The sequence below is a fragment of the Hetaerina americana genome, unplaced genomic scaffold (genome assembly GCF_022747635.1).
Source record: "Hetaerina americana unplaced genomic scaffold, ioHetAmer1.1.p SCAF_13, whole genome shotgun sequence".
Taxonomy (NCBI): Eukaryota; Metazoa; Arthropoda; class Insecta; order Odonata; family Calopterygidae; genus Hetaerina; species Hetaerina americana.
In genome coordinates this window covers 9,751,165-9,769,192 of record NW_027286403.1, presented here as the reverse complement: position 1 = coordinate 9,769,192, position 18,028 = coordinate 9,751,165, and the positions used below count along the sequence as shown (strand labels likewise).

The following is an 18,028-nucleotide window of genomic DNA, read 5'->3' as shown; positions in this document are numbered from 1 at the left end:
AATGGCATGTGCTAGGTGGAATCAGAGGTTTCGTTACAAATAATTATTCCAAAGAGGGACTGGAAGCAGGTAGCCATCTTAGGTGTCCCTACATCTAAACCACCTATTGATTCACTCTCACCTGGAAGATTTTTTTAATGCTGTAATATTATTTTAATTTCTGAAATTGGTTGTCTTTCAAATACATATGCATTGGGCAACATGTCAGTGCTTCTTCTTGCGAAATTGAACTATCACAAAAATTAAGAATTTCCTATAGGTACATTTTCCTGTAACATGGTAGCATATTTAAATGGTCAAAATTGTATATGGCAATGCCTTACAGCAGTGAAATACAGTGGAATCTCGCTTAACAAGTGACTTCTTGAATGAGTGCCGAGCAGAGGGGAATTCTCAGAGTGATTGTGTACCTGCTACTTCAGTTAGTGTTTAGCTGGCGTTCCACTAGCATCTTTGGAAACTAGTGATCACATATTTTTCAAAACTTGTGTTCAGATAAATTATTTGTGATTTTCTTTGTGTTCAAAGTTGAGTTGAGTAATATTTTGTGCATTATTTTTTTAATGTCCCTGAAGAAAAAGCAGCAAAAAGACAGTCGTAAGAGAATAAATAACATTCGAAATGAAGAGTAAAAATAATTGCAAAGCAAAAACAGTGTGTGAGCGTATTATCTAGCATGCATATCAGTCTAGATCAATATTTGCACTATTCTCATGAGCATGGTCAAGTTTAGATAAATGCTTCAAAGGCAGACACAAGAATATCTACACACATTCTCAACAATACTAAGAGGAATTAATGAATCTCATGTGTTTAAACAAAAAGTAATTGCAATGCAACCTTAACGTGAATATCATTGATGAGAAAGTGAAAATAATTTTTGCCAACCTCAAGATGATGCCAGGATCATCAATGGCTTAAGAATTATTTAAGGGAAAACGTACATGGTTGGAGAAGTTAAAGAGAAGAACTGGCATCCATGGCATTAGGAGGTATGATGAATCAGCAAGCTCCTACGCAAAGGTAGCAGAGGACTTCATTGGTGAATTCAAGAAGCTTATAGATTTTAAAGATTACCTGCCAACACAGTTTTCTAATTGTGATGAGACAGGTCTTTACTAGAAGAAGATGCCATAGCGAAACTATATATGCCCACATAACAACAGAGGAGAATGCATTACCTGGCCACAAGCCAATGAAAGGGCATCTCATACTGCTATTTTGTGCCAATGCAAGCAGAATCCAAAAATTAAATCCTTGCTTGTTTACCATTCAGAAAAATCCAAGAATTTTCAATGGAGTGCAAGGTCCAGAAGAGCAGGCTAAGTGTGATGTGTAGGGCCCAGGAAACTGTTGCGTCATACCATACTTATGAAGCATCGCCCTAATAAGGCAGTGGCTAAGCGGTCTAGACATTTATTTATTGACGGTGCTCGCATTTTCTCAAATTTTTTAAGCATCAGTAAAAACAAATGTCTTGACAGCTTTCTTTTAACAAAGAATTAGGAATATATCATAAATAATAAATTAATCATTTTGATGCTATGGTACTGGCTTCCCATCTAGAGGACCTGGGTTCGAATCCCGGTGGTGGTGGATATTTTTCAGTGGTATCCTGATCCATACTTATGGTGCTTTGTGGAGGGCACTTGAGTGAGTATGCCATCCGTCGGATGGGGTGTTAAGCTGTGGACCCCTTGGCCCCTTTCCTTAAGAGTAGGCTAATGCCAACGCCGGGTTTCTCTCCACCCATCATCCTTTCCTGTCAATTCCTAATGGCACAAATGGCCTTAGCTGTCGGTCGCCTCCCCTAAATATTACTACTACCAATTATTTAGATTCTTTTTTGTTTATTCAAATAGTTTACATTGCTGTGTGTTTCATTCCACAATAGAAGGAAAGGTGAAAATGATCCGTGATTCTAAACAATGTATAATTTTCTTTGAATAAACTTTGTGCATGTTTATTTTTTGCCATGTGATGCATTAACATATTTTGCATTATTTTCAATGAGGGAAAACTTGTTTCACTAAACTAGTGTTTTGCTTTACAAGAAAGGTCCTTCAACAATTATGCTTCTATGAGGTTCCACTGAGTGTACAGCATGTCAAGTAATTCATATTTTACGAGTGAATTAGGAAGCTAAGTTGCTCCTCAATTCTTTTGTTCAATGATAGTTTAGAAGTAATGAATCTGTTGTTGGCTCTAGTCAAAAATTCTAAATCTGCCTAATATTGTTCTTCCAGGAGCTAAAAGATAAGTCTGAAATGCTGGAAACACAGCAAGAGATTAATAATTCACTTTTGGAGCAAAAGGTAGGTTTTTATATTTAAACACTAAAAAAGAATAATATTCAGCCCCTAGCCCAGTTTTGCTTGCATTTTCTTGATTATTTTGCAAATTGCTTGTTTTAATAACTTCCTTGTATCCTGTGATATGGTATATGGTTGACACTACCAGGAATAATTCAAATTCTAGTAATTAATGATAGAATTTCACCCAGTATTAAAATACATGGAGGAGTGGCTTGAGCATTAGGAGGGTTAACTCAAGGGCTGAGGAACTCAACGAATGGGATATTTTGCCCTGTACTTTTATTTCATAATGAAAATTACCATCTGCTCTCTGGACTTCGATTGAATGGGAATGGAGTTGCTTTTTGATTAGTTCACTCCCCATTTAATTTATTTTAATCACTGTGAAACTTTTATGTATTTTTTTAATTATTCCAAGAGTCAATTGTCATATATTTTCAGTAATACATTAGGTGTTACTTTTCTGTCCAAATGAGAAGTAAAATCCTGACTTAGTATTAATGGGAATACTTTTTCTTAAACTTTTAACAGTCCTGTGCTTCCCAGCAAGTGTTTTAAGAAAGGAATTGGGAAGAAGGAATCCCTTAACTGTTTTATTTTGAACAGTTGAGTGGTAGGCAGGCTCCCATCTCTAAACTGGGGTCACATTTGATAGTCTGAGAAGTATTAACTGTCTTTCACTTTTTTTACATTTCCAGAACAAGGTGGAAGAAATTCTAAAGGAAAAGGAAAGTTCTTGTCACCGCCTCAAGATTTCTCTGAGAACAGTTTCTGATGACTTTGTGAAAGCAAATGAGTTGCTAATTTTGCATCAGAAAGAGCTGATGAAAGTCAAGAAGAAGGTAATTCACCTGATAGAATCACAGGGTCTGAAAATATTTAGTTTTGTTTCGCATGGTAGTTGTTTTATTAATCTATCGGCACAATACATTGGCATGAAGTTGTCAAGAAGGAAACACAAAAAAGGTACACTATAGAAAGTAGAACTATGAAAGTACGTATGAAATACAATTAAAAAAATAAATAATAAACAAAACACTCATTTGAAGACAAAAACAAATGTATTACATGTTATATTTTAGTTATTCAATAATATTATCAAATAAGTATTTTGTAGAATATCTTTTACAAAAGTAGTTGTATTTCTTGTGCTCTAGACATTTAATTGCAGAATTTGTTAAAGAGTCTAAAACTATAGTGTGTGATGATGTTAAGACTTTTCATGTTCTGTTGCTGAATAGATGGATAAGTTATTTAATCTTGTGTTCTAATTATGGAAATCTGAATTTTTAATGCTAGAATAATAGTTTTTGTTTATGAAAGTCAAAGTTTCCATTATACAAATTCATGGTAATGGCAAATTGTTGTTCAGCATGTACTGGTTTAGTGTGATTTCTGAATGGACCCAATTTTTTTAATTTTTCAATTCTTTTCTGCATCTGAAATATTGTTTTCATACAATGCAAGGATTCTGAAAGTTATCCCTGAGTGGATAACTTTCAACTCCAAATAGGCAGGCTGAAGAACATCCAGGGAATTAGATTTAGCTAAAACATGCATAGCATAGTGAGCTGAATTTGTTGTTAGTTTTGTTAATTTCTTCCAATTATAAATTGGAATCAACCCAAAGTTTTTGTGATTTTGCATGCTGTTCTTCTTTAATAAGAAGTTTATCTGATATTTTATTTGTTGGTATTGATTTTTTCTTGGAGGATTTGAAATATAAGATTATTTCTTAAGGAGTATAAAATTATTTAATTCATCGAAAGCTTTTTAAGATCAATAATTAAGCCAAGCACAAATTGATGTATAATAGTAAAGTATTTTTTTCAAAGGAAGAGGTAAGTCTATTGCACATAGCCTCTTCTAGAGCTCTGGAAATGGTTGTCAATATATTTTGCTATCGAATGCAGATAAAAAATTATTCTTCCCGCTCATAATAATTTTAAGATTTCTTTACCATAAGATGGGCTCAACAAAAATGACCAAGGGATGCTATTAGAATTAAATGAATTTAATTATGTATGGTTATTACTGTTATTTGCCATCTGACAAATGATTGTGAAATATTCATTGATAGCAATTTTATTTGGGTAAGATGTTGTAACTCCATTTTGAAGAATTTTCAAAAAGTTGTTAGGTGTTGTGGTATTGTTTTTAATTCGTTTTTAACCACATTCCTTATAGTTTTGCTTTTATTTTCAGTTTTTTATATCACTGAACTATTGCCTGTATTTTTTATACTGGGATCATTTGAAACAATACATAATTTATATAGCCCTCTTTTATGTTTACATAACTAATATTTCCCTTTTGTTATCCAAGAGAATTGTCTTGAAGGTCATTTAGGAGCATGAACTTTTTCCTATTGGAAAGATATCTAAAAAAAGGTGGAATTGGGATGGTGCGGTGACTAACGTACTGACTTCCCACCGAGAGGGCCCAGGTTCGAATCCTGGTGACAACAGCTATTTTTCAGTGGTATCCCAATCCCTACTTAATGTGCTTTGTGGAGAACACGTTGAGTGAGTACGCCGTCTGTTGGATGGGACATTAAGCTGTGGACCCCTGGGTGCCTTTCGTTAAGAGTAGGCTAATGCCAATGTTGGGTTTCTCTCCAACCTTCCTCCTTTCCTGTCCATCCCCTATGGTGCAAATGACCTTAGCTGAAGGTCACCTCCCCTTAAACCTACTCTACTGTAGAAATTGCTGCTTTAATTAAATTCATGTATAGTCTGCAAGTAGCCTAATCCTGGGATGGCAGTATCAATGTAATGGTATGTGTAAAAAATAAAATGAGCTTGATTTTGGGTACGCTCTTTGCATTAAAGTCTACCAAATAGGGTAGGTGGATAAAGTCACTACACTGGAAATATCCTGTCTCCCCTATCATCTAATTGAAACCAATCACTCCACTTCTCCCACAGTTCTTGATCATTTGAACCCCCTTCTAATCACTTTTTTTCCTGTATGGCTGTGGATTCCTTCATCTGCAAATCTGTCAATATTTAAATATCAGACCTTGGCCATATTGTCCCCCAGTTTTTCCAATTATCCTCGCACAGTTATCCTGCTCTCAGCCCTTTCCTATCCTGCCCTTCCTCCCATATATATACCGTACCCCTCTTCCACTTTCAACCAGTTGTGCTGTCATTTTGCTATCATACCTTGCTAGTTGTAGTTGGTATTGCCATTGAGAGAGCATAGTGAAATCCTATTTTACGAGGGTAGTTCCAAAGGTTCTTGGAGTCACCACCAGATATCGGCACTAGCGCAACGAGTTTCCTGTGTAGTAATTGGTAATCCTTTATGAGTATAGATGTGACTTGTCAGTGCTCGGAGAAGAGATCTGTGCTGTAGATGCCTCTGTTTTGTTTTTCCCATCTACTGATTTGTAAAAATGGAAAAAATTGAGATTCGAGCAGTGATCAAATGCTTTGTAAAGAAAGGTATGAAAGCAAAAGAAATTCATGCTGACTTTTACAACACTCTAGGGAACTCTGCTCGTTCATATTCATCTGTTGCCAAGGGACGAACCAGTTGGTTTGGTCAGGACAGCTTAGTAGATGATCCGTTTAATGGTCGGCCAAAATGTATCATTACCCCAAAATTATTGCTAAAGGGCACAAAATGGTCATTGAGGATCACCAACTGAAGGTGCAAGAAATTACTGAAGCTGTGGGGATTTCATCTAAATGGGCATATCATATTTTAACTATAGAATTGGATATGAGAAAATTGTCTACTAGATGGGTTAGATATGAGAAAATTATCTGTGTGATTCTTGGCGCTGGGTCACTAATGCATCAGAATGGAAATTTTCGAACAATATTTGACCCATTTTAATACAGGTGAAACTTGGGTCCACTGCTCTACTCCGGAGACAAAGCAGAAGTTAAAACAGTGGAAATATGTTGATTCACCACCACCCAAGTAAAAAGGTAATTGTCGGCCGGAAAGTGATGGCTTCAGTTTTCTGGGATGTAAAAGGGATTCTGCTAATCGATTATCTTCCCATTAGTCAGTACTACGCTAACCTCCGGGACCAACTACAGCAAAAGATACATGAAAAAAGGCCAGGTTTGGCAAGGAGGAAAGGCATCTTCCATCAAAACAATCCACACCCACACGTGCCGGTGCCATGGACTAAGATATAAAATGTTGCCACACCCACCTTATTTTCTTGATTTAGCTTCATCAAATTTCCATCTCTTCCCCAAACTTAAAATTTTCATCGGTGGACGGAGATTCTCTTCAAACAAAGAACTAATAGCAGAAGTAGATGGGTATTTTGCAGGCAGAAGTAATCTAATTTTCGAGATGGGATGAAGATATTGGAACATCACTGGGCCAAGTGCATTAGTGTACAGGGAGACTGCATTGAAAAATAAAAAAGTTTCACGGAGGTAAGTCATTTGTTTCTGTTCCATTCCAAGAACTTTTCAAATTACCCTCGTGCTCTCTCATACCTTTCCTTTGACACCTTTTGTACCTCACTCACTCCCCTCATCACTCATCTTCCTTTATGCAACATCCGTAATCCGGTGAATCCTCATTATCTCTTACTACTCAAATACTAATAGTACTAATTAAACAAAAGTAACATGCTGGTAATTAATGTAAAAGACTTATCAAGGGAGTTTTCTATTGGCAAAGCATGCCAATTCAGGAGTAAATCTTGCTGCTAAATTTGGTGAAACCTAGTAAACCTCTTGAACTTCAAATGTGTGTGAGTATATTAGTTGGCAAAGTTTCTTTAAAGAGAAGGGACAACCTGAGCACCTCCAATCTTATTTTACTGAAAGTTTCCAATGAATGTGTATACATTTGTTCTTATGCATAATGAGTCACTTGGTCATAATAATCCAGCAGTTGTGATGCCTACCAGTTTAATTTGGTCCACTTTCTTACCCTTGAAGTTCAATGTTAGAATTTATCTTATCATTATAGAGTTTTCTATTCTAAAGGGATATAATAATTCTTAATTATAATTTTTTCTATAGATGAAGCTTAGTGCAGCCATTGCATTTGAGCAGGAAAGAATCCTCAAGTCGAAGACCCAGCACATATCCGAAATGATGGAGCTCATGGATAGCAACACAAAAAAGATTAAGAAGTTGGAAGAAGTTGAGAATGACTTGCGAGTGGCCCTTAAGGAATTAGAGGAGAATGCCAGGGCAAAGGAGAAAAGAATTAAAATCAACGAAAGTGGTAATATATTGTGGCATATCCTAATATTTCTCCCACTAATCATAGTCATCAGATTATTTGTATAATTCTTTGGAAGCCCAGCTTTTACAAAATTCTTTTGCATTTATGCCATTGTTTGTAATTACGAGTGCAAAGCATAAGTGAAGAGATGCATTTCTTCTTAATTGATGATGCATGTGAATGTCAGACCTGTCTAACAAAGGGCATGGGGCTAGGGAAAGCATATATTATAAGTCAAATGAACTGTCTCATATTTCCCCCACTTTCTTTACCCTTTGGCACATCAGTGTATGGTACAATATTCACAGCAGTGGCATGGCAATGAGCAAATTGTTATTTTGGGTAAAAATAGGTTTTTACTCTCATTGTGTTATTGTACTTAGCTAAGTAACACATTTCAATTTCTTTCAGCAGTTTTTATGCAACTTTTATGGACTAACGTAATTATGATGGGTGACTACACAGGGATTTATATTCTATATTTTACGGTTCAACTCACAAAGTAATTCTCAGGTTTTAATTACTTAATATCTTTGATATGTTACACAATAATGACAGTGTATAAGACTTTATGATATTGACCAATTAGCTGGAATTTTTCTCAATGACAGACAAGATACAAATCGGGATAATGCAGGAGATTTCACTCAGAATCATAATATTGGGTAGGGGTTCCTCGCCAAGTCTGTGAAAGTATGAGGTTTACATTAGAAGCTCATTGGGCTGCTAAGCAAATTATAAATAATAATAAAAACAGACTCAGAAGGTAGCACTACTGATGCAGATATGGAATACAAAAGAATCAAGAGTACCTACCATGCTCTCGAGGTCTCCTCATCTGGGTTAACAAGGATATGTTGGTGTGACAAAAGTGTCATGACTGTTACTATTAGCATGCCAGTTTTTCTATTTTTACAGAGATTATATACCACACAGAGATATCGTGTACATAGCTCTGTTGCAATCTTTCCTAAAAAGTTTGTGTAGTTATTTCACAGGAAGTTAAGTGTGATGAAGGGACCTCTCAATTGTTTTTGAAAAATAGACACTGTAGCACATGGGAAAAATACTTACTAATGCAACAAATGCAATGATAGTCAATATACTAAAAGGGGTATTTTGGAATTTCATGCATGCTAGTTGAGCGCTGCTATGTTTATATATTTTTTTGATTTTTTTGCTTTGTCGGAGTTGGAAATGTTGTTTGCCTTAGCCAAAAAATTGATCAATAAATGTTTGTTTCTTTCTAAGCGTTGAATAACATTGTCAGAGTGAGATAAATCAAATTAGAGTCATACATAATTATTCTAGTCTTAGATATTTCTTTTTTAAACAATCTTATTATTAAGACTTGTCTTCATAAAATGTTGTATGTTTTTCATGGTGTTTTGATATTACTTCTTTTTATTGTGATACAAAGAGAATGTATAAAATATAAATAATTATTTGTCTAAGCTGTCATTATGTTAGCTGTGCCTCTTTGAGTTCAGTAAATGATGCTAAAATGGTGAAAAAAATTAAATTCATCTTTAAATAAATGTTTTGCTGTCCTAGCCTCTCAATGGCAAAGGTTTTTCTTTAAAAAATTAACATAAGTAGTTAAAAAATTAATTCCTGGGTTATTTTATTTCATAATAATGTAAATAGGCTCAGAAATTATACACAAATCTACCCACTCATTGAAGTTTCAACAGTGTGAGTTTAAGTCAAATGTTTTCATTTAAAGTATTTGCATTTTACTAGATCCAATCAAAGATGCTAACAGACTGTTTTCTTAAGTGATAGAAAGGTTAAATAGGCTTCTGAAGGAGTCACAGTCTGAGTGGCAAGCACCACCTAACCCTTGCATACCACGATATGCCCACCAACGTCCGTTATTGAGGAGCTCAAGTACTCCAAGCCATGGGCCCGGAGGTGTTGCGGTTTCTTTCCCATCTACCTTGGGAGCAATTCCGAAGGTCATGGGGAGCAAAATAGGAGTGCAGGTAAGAATTTTTTCATTTGCATCATTTATTTTAATATGCTGTATAGTCCATTTTACTATGGTTTTGCAAATGTTTGATGTAGCAAAGATTTATTTTAGTTGTATGGTTTAACTCAATTTTCCATTAACCCACTACTGTGAAGACATCTAATACTTAAAATTCATGGTAATTTTTCACCTCAAACTAACTGAATGCCGATAGGCTGTAGTGTTCCCCTTAGTCTTTACTATTCTCCACAAATTTTATTTATATTACTTACACAAAATTAAGGTCTCAAAAATTCAAACTTCATTAATATGAGAACAAAGGTTTCCATTAAGTACATTTATGTATGTTTTGGTATTAAAATTCTTTTTCAGAAATTAGTGACATAAAATATTTTTGTTATTATATAAAATTTCTGAGCACCATGTGTAGATCAAAGAGGTTGGTCACCATTCATGGCTTATGGCATGTATATTTTATACTTGAAACATGATGAGAGTTATCCTTTTATAGTTTATTGTCGATTCTGTAAGTACAAAATATGCAAGTAATATCATGAAGTAAAGAGGCATGAGAGATTCCACATCCATTAAAAGGGGTGGAAACACAAATACAAGTGCATATGGTATTGAACCCTATGTTCACATCTCCGAAGTGGCTTCTGATGCCTTTTCACTCAGGATATTTTGTCATTATTATGGATGGTGGTCCTAAGAAGAATATTACTCTTTCAAAGGCATTCTTTGAGAGTACAGGCAAGGTCTCCATTCCTGTAGAAGGGAGCAGGGAGTAGGTCCAGATCTGCTATAGGTTGTAGATAAGATACTAATGAGAGAAAAGGAAAATACTCACTGCTCTTATGATGGGTGACTTTGATGTTAATTCAAGCATTACACACTGCATAAAATGTGATTGTTTTGTAGTTAGTGATGCCAAAATGTACCATGCATCCATTTATTTTTCCATGTCTACATTATTGTGGAATAATATTTTATCATGGTTTTTTATTAATGCAATATTTTATATCTTGGAAAAAATGTTTGTGATGCCTAAAATAGATATTAATTCATATTTTAAGCTCAGTAGGTTGAACATGAGAGAAACCATCTGAAATCTTGTCTTTTGATTACAAAACATAGCAACATCTTAAGTAAAGGCTACATCCACTTAGATACTTCATTCATAGATTATCCACTCTATAAACTTCTAGTCTATATCAACGCTCTTAGTCTGGTTTATATTAATGTTCCGTGATTTAATGAATATTTGTGTGTGTGTATGCTACATTTAATGTAATTGTTAGTACCATATTTTGTATCTCAATTGAGTCTATGGATTGTACTTCATTTTGACGTACCTTACATCATATGCATACACCATCCACCTGGTATTTTAAAATGCATTTTCACAAATAAAATTTACTATTATTATCTGCTTATCTTTTCCACTATAAGCAAATGGCTCTTTTTCCAGAAATATATCAATAGGTAATTTTTCACTTCACAAGATTCACACAAATGCATACAAGTTCACCAATACAGCCTTCAAACCCAAGGTCAGTTTTTTGAGAGAGAATAGAGCACACCCGGTACATATAAAAACTCTACCAAGTGGTCACTTGCTAAAGCAGATCTGGTATTTGTGGTGATCACTTGCTTCAAATATATCTAGTTTCCTTGAGGATTAGTTTTCAAAATATTCTATCTTCAGTGGTCTTATTAGCACATTTTTGAAGAGATCAGAAATTTGTAATGTACATACTAGCCAGTTAAATGTGCAAACCTGGATCGATCCCCTACAGCAAGTTAATTTGTATCATGGGTAGTATGCATTAAGGGTAGGTTATTTTTGCTCTAGTGACTCATTAATCTTAAGTCCATTGGTGATCACATATGGTAAAGCATCCATTTCTTTTATGTTATAACATTTATTCAATGCATTTTGGGTAAATACTTCTTGATGCCTGCATATTTTATACTAAGTAAATGCGTTAAGATGCTCAGTGATTTTTCTGGGTAGAATTTATGAAATATTCTTGGATTAGACAGAATTTTAAGTATTTTAATGTTAATACTTTGTACAAAGAAAATGGAATTGTTACAATAAAACATAGGAACTATATAAATGTTTATTAATAGTAGAATCCCAGAAATTCATCATCACTGTTGCTAAAATCATATGTGCAGTTATAATCCCTTTTGTCCACATACACAAAGTAATTTTCACTTTCTTAAAGCACATTGCAAATTCCACATTTTTAAAAACACTATGATAGTGACACAGTTTTAGGCGTAACATGGCGGAAATCCTTCATGATGAAAGAAGACACTTTTCTTTTTTCTGCTTTTCCACATGGAATTTTTTTTATGTCCTAGGTTTTGTTACAGCGTAACATCTTCCCTTGAAGATGTTTCATGGTTATGAAGATGTAACAGCATATCATCTGCAGGTGAAGATGTTACGCTGTAAGAAGACCTAGGTTGTAACAAAAAAATTCTGTGTGGAAAAGTAAAGTGTCTTCTTTCATTTTTATGATAGTCTCACATCTTTCTGCGCGGACTTCTTCACCCCATCACAAACATTGAAGAAGTCAATGGCCATTTCACTCTTCCTGTCTGTTTTATGTCATGAATTGGTGCTTCATTCTACTTATCCCCTTGTGCATGGATTCCTTGAATGGTTTATTGACTGAAATGCTGAGAAGCTGCTATTGAGATGTTAATGCACCAGGAATCAAGGCAAAATGGATCTTCCATTCAGTTGCAAGGCTTTTTGCCAACTCTGTTTTTTGGGTTTTAAATTGATCGCCCTCTAACAAAGAAGACTTCATCAGAAAATTGCCTGGATTCCTGGTCCAAACCTCCTACCCTGGTCCAAACTGTAGCTTCATACCCCCTCCAACCATCCATTGGAATTAGCGTTAATATCAATTGCATTGGGAATTGAACATTTAGCATTTTTTGTATAAAGGTTGACAAAGGAGAGGAGTTTTGAACCATCAGTGCGACACTACACGCTAGAAAAATTGTAGTGTGACTTCTTATAACCAGAAGTCTTTTTCATTACTGACTTAGTTAATGTCCATTGTTCTTTTTTATGTAACACCAAACATCAAGGGTACCTTATCCCTGTTCCCTATTTTTCCTATCTCAAAGCAAATTCTTTTTCTCAAGTTTCATGTATTTGTGGAATTATGTAGTCGTCATTTCATATTCAAAGGAAGTTCAGAATACAAATCACATTCCTACCTGTTGTTACATTTAATTAGCATCCTTCATACACATTGTTTCATTTTGTCAGTGTCTTGTAAATAGAGGTGTAACTTCTTTATTCTCACCCATTATCTTTCAAAATATTGACAGATGCCTATTAAGACAACAGGGCCTCCCCAGCTAGCCTTTAGCCAGATCTCAAAACCCCATATGCGGGCTGCTCAACATAAAAGGTAGGATTTTCTTATGCATTGTTATACATTCCTAAGAATAAGGTGGTAAAGTGTATCTAATTGCTTAACCTTATAATTTCAGTTCAAATGGACTCCAAGTAGAAGTCTGTGCAAGTGAAATTTTGCAGGAAGAGAGAACAATTGATAAAAATGGTGTCAATCCTGAAGTTCCCACCTCAGTTGAAGCTGAGGCTAATGGTACTTCTGCAATTGCTGTTCCCAGGGAGGAACCAAAACGCTCAAGCTATGAACCAAAGGCAATTAACAATGCTGGAGGAGGCATTTTGAGGAATCCAAATCCCCCCTTTTCAGCATACTTTATTTCAAAGAGGAAGGAATAGATTTTAGTGTTTTGTTTTTATATCGTCAGTTTTATACATTATATGTTTAGATGCTCAAAAAATTCCCCATAGTTGAAATTATTCGAAATACAGGGTGCGGCAACATAACTTCCATTTTTCAAACGCAAAGCGTTTTCAAAAAAGAAATTTATGTTGCCCCACCCTTTAGTTGAAATGCCCACAATCGAAGTTTAAAATATATGTTGATTAACAATAACTTTCACTGAATAAATAAACTTGGTATTTCTTCACGCACAAAAAAAATTTTTTTGTTCAATTTTTTATTGTGTAAAATACCAAGTTTATATATTCAGTGATCATGACTTTTCAAAAAGTAGTACCTTAAAACATAAAATTACAATAACTTAATGAGTGAATTTCACATGACTTCAGCGTTTAGTACTACTGGGTAACCATCAGCTATAAAACTGACCTTCAGGTTGATTTTTGAGTTTTTTATTTAATGTTCATTCAGCCTGCAGTACTATCTGAAAAAAATATTCCACTTGTATGTTTATATTTCTACCAGAAAAGATGAAACTTTATTATAGTTTTAGTATTCTCAGTATTATTTATGAAGAAAAATATTGATGGGCTTGATTATTTTATTTCCTAATATGGACTTCGAAAAAGATTTAAGTTCCTATACATGGAGTATTGCTATTATTTGTGTCAAGAAATACTCAGTGAAATCTCATTACTCGGCTGTGATTGATATGCCTACGAGTCATTATTTTTTATAAGCATAAATGCTTACATCTAAAGTTTTCAGTACGATAAGTGTTTTTAATGGTTATACTCTTTAAATGTTTTGCTGTATGCATGACAAATAGTTGTAATGTTCTTTTAATAAAAACAATACTGAAACATTTTGACTCCTTTTCTTTGTGATTTGACTTGGTTATTTATAAAAAAATATCACTTCTGTGAATTTCTACTGCGTACTGAGACCTCTCCCTCTCACAATGTGATGATTAAACTTAAGGCATTTTTTAAACAATAGCAAAATCCCATTGGTATTTTCTCATATTCTATAGAGAATACCATAAGTACCCTGAAAAATTGCTGTTGCAAGTTGTCCGTGTGTTCAATAGACATGTAGAAAGCTATTTATGATATTGAAAGGTAGGTAACTACTCAGTGAGCTATTTCTCAAGAATCCCATACCCATGTATGTTCGTTGTAAGAGTGATCATTGATCAAACTTGACCGTTGCCACCAGGACAATTGCAACATAATTCTTAAATAAATAAATACAATTTTCCCATTGAAAATAATATGAAGGTTCTCTTACTTGATGATGCATTATTCCTTATTTACTTCCATGGCTGTTCAATACATATTTGATGTTTGAGAGATCAGCATCGATGGATGCCCATCTCTCACAAATTATGTATTTTATGTATATTACTTTTTTATTGTAAAATATTATTGAAATGTGGGTTGTGAATGATGATATTCATCAGTATATTTGGGATAGCATTTCAAACATTGACTCTGAAAATGTCTTTGTTGGATCTGTGTCATTTAAATTGGTACAGGCATCGTCAATTTAATTTTCTTTTTTTATCACGTGTATCACAGCATAAAAATTGGCTGGCATACCCCTTAGGTTTGGTAATTCATAGTTCTGACTCATGGGCATGTATTGGAGATTTTGGGAAAAACCATTTGCCCCAAGATTCTAAGAAAAAATGTACCTGCCTTTCCCACCAGTAATAGTATTGGTAGATAATGAAGGAGAGAATTATTTTTCAACTTCACACCTGTGGATGAAGCAGGGAGACACTCTTGCCTAGGTGAGCTAAATCTCTTCAAAAGTTGGATGAGCCACAGAGCTGAGGCCTGTGACATTATTTCCCTAGTCCTGCTGAACATTATATTGTCTGTGGTTTCTCTAGAAGAATTCCAATCTAAAAATCCTCCACGGCATTGAAGCTGATGGTATTCAGATATCATCTGGAATGAAAGCTGGGGCCTCCATTCAATGGCCAGACACTCTACTATTGTAGAGTTCAACTTAATCCCACAATATAGGAGGGTAGTTTCAAGGGTCCTTGGTATCAGCACTAGCGCAACGAGTTTCCAGTTTAGTAATAGGTAATCCTTAAGGAGTAAAGATGTGATGTGTCAGTGCTCGGGGAAGAGATCTGTGGTGTAGACACCTCTGTTTTGTTTTTCCTGTCTAGTGATTTGTGAAGATGGAAAAAATTGAGATTCAAGCAGTGATTAAATGCTTTGTAAAGAAAGGTATGAAAGCAAGGAAATCCATGCTGACTTTTAAAACACTTTAGGGAACTCTGCTCGTTCATATTCAACTGTTGCCGAGTGACAAACGAGTTGAAGTTTGATCGGGACAGCTTAGTAGATGACCCGCTTAGTGGTTGGCCACTACCCCAGTAATTATTGCTAAAGTGCATAAAATGGTCAAGGAGGATTGCCGTTTGAAAGTGCGATAAATTGCTGAAGCTGTAGGGATGTCATCTGAACAGGCATATCACATTTTAACAATGGAATTGGATATGAAAAATTATCCGCTAGATGGGTGCTGCAAGATGCCGACATTTGATGCAGGATCACAAACACATCAAAGTGGAAATTGCTGAACAATATTTGTCCCATTTAAAGAGCAACCAGCAATATTTTCTGCCCCAGTTTGTGACCCCAGATGAAACTTGGGTCCACTTCTATAACCCAGGGACAAAAAGCAGTGAAACTTAGTTGAATCACCATCTCCAAAGGCAATCTAGTCGGCCAGGAAAGTGATGGCTTCAGTTTTCTGGGATGTGAAAGGGATTCTGCTGATATATTATCTTCCAACTGCACAATACTACCCTAACCTTCTGAACCAACTACAGCAAAAGATACGTTGAAAAAGGCCAGGTTTGGCGAGGAAGAAAGTCTTCTTTCATCAAGACAATGCACACCCACACACAGGTGTCATTGCCATGGCAAAATATGTGAACTAAGATACGAATTGTTGCCACTCTTGATTTCCATCTCTTCCCCAAGCTCTATTATTAAAATTTGTTCATCCAATCTTGAAAATTAGATTGTTTCCTAGAAGTAATCTACTTTTCGAGATGGGATCAAGGCATTGGAAAATTGCTGGACAAAGTGCATTAGTGTACCGGGAGTCTACATTGAGAGATAAAAAGTTCCACTGAGTTAAGTCGTTTATTTCTCTTCCATTCGGATAAATTTTCAAATTATCCTCGTAGTATCCAGTAGAGTAGGATATCGGACCCAAATCCTTAACCAGCACAGGCCTATATGAGCATGTAAAGTTGGGCATTGTTCAGATTTCTTGTGAATGAAATTTGAATGCTCCTGAGTTGTACTCGGCTACTCGATAGAGGTAGATGATTGCAAACTATTTCTCCAGCAGTTTACTACCTCTGTTGACGAGCAAGAAAATCTTTTTGCGGATAGAGAAAAGCTCCAGTGGAGGTATCGGAAGTGATGATACTTGTTTACACCATAGAACTGTAAATATCTAAAATTTACAAGGGAACCTTCCCTGCTTCATCAACTCTCAACAGCCATTCTGCAATAATAAGATTCTAGTTTTTATAGTCCATTTTAAGCTCGGTCAAAGTTCCACTAAGTGCAATGGAATGCTTTGCAGAGACCATTATGCTGACCTGTATGCTGTAGATGATTATAACCCACAGAAAATGACACCCCTCCTTGAAAAGACTTAAACCTAAGTTGCCCCTCTTGTCTCTATTAAATGTAACAGTTTCTGGCGTCACTTGGTGGAAATTCTTCATATTGAAATTAAATTTAAAATACTTTGCCTTTCCACATAAAACACTTTTATTACGACCTAGGTTTTGTTATGGTATCAGGTCCGATGATGTTATAACATCAGGTCTGATGATGTTATACCATATCGAAACCTAGGTCATAGTAAAAGTGTTTTATGTGGAAAGGCTAAGTATTTTAAATTTAATTTCTATTAAATGTAACATTATTTTATGTTATCAACTGGCTAAGCAAAAGTAAAATATAAAATTTGGGGGTAATTGTGTTTTATTTTGATAAACAGTGACAAGAAAATTGATTTATAATGTGTTCAAAAAAATTTACAGTATACAAATTTTTGGTAATATGCATATTTTTGGTGAAATATTTTTAAATGAATAATATTTTTGCTTGTCACAGGACTAGACCATGGCTTTGAATGTAAATGTAGTTAGTTGTACTGATGAGACATCCCTGAAGGCCACCACATGTATTTGGTAGTTAATCCACTAATGGCTGCAGGCTTGTTCCATCAGGGATGATATCCCTGTAGCATCCCATACACAGTGAATTTATACCAGCATTTATTTTATTTATGGGAATGTTACCTTGCCTCTTGAGAAAAGGCCTATCAAGCACATCTGCTACTACCAGTCATATCTCATTGCATCTAGCAGTGGATCACAGTAGGGTTGTCACATAGCTGGCTGGTAGCATCAGGAAGAAATGATTTTTTTTGGTATCAGCACAAAAAATGGTATTATTTTTCTCCATGCATTATGGATTAACATGAAGAGTTATTAATAATCGACACATTCAAAACTTAGATTTCTTCAACTAGCTTAGAACAATTAAATATACAGTGCAAAAGTGTTAAAGGCACACATAATGAAGCTATAACCTCTCAAATGGAATAAATGTAAGTCCCTCTATTATGATGTATCAAAATTTGAGTAATTATTTGATATGTAAAGGAATCTTATTAAATATAACAGATTC

General features: G+C 35.0%; 1 protein-coding gene across 1 annotated transcript in view; it reads left to right on the top strand.

The window, feature by feature from the left end:
- LOC139686157 (spindle assembly abnormal protein 6 homolog) overlaps window positions 1–14,018 on the top strand; it is a 31,935-nt gene extending 17,917 nt beyond the window's left edge. The window contains exons 8-13 of the mRNA XM_071583341.1: window positions 2,247–2,315; window positions 3,014–3,157; window positions 7,319–7,526; window positions 9,306–9,511; window positions 12,859–12,941; window positions 13,024–14,018. Coding sequence (XP_071439442.1) covers window positions 2,247–2,315; window positions 3,014–3,157; window positions 7,319–7,526; window positions 9,306–9,511; window positions 12,859–12,941; window positions 13,024–13,282 — 969 coding nt within the window. The 3' untranslated portion in view covers window positions 13,283–14,018. The remainder of the gene's footprint in view (window positions 1–2,246; window positions 2,316–3,013; window positions 3,158–7,318; window positions 7,527–9,305; window positions 9,512–12,858; window positions 12,942–13,023) is intronic.
- The last annotated feature ends 4,010 nt before the right edge of the window (window positions 14,019–18,028 follow it).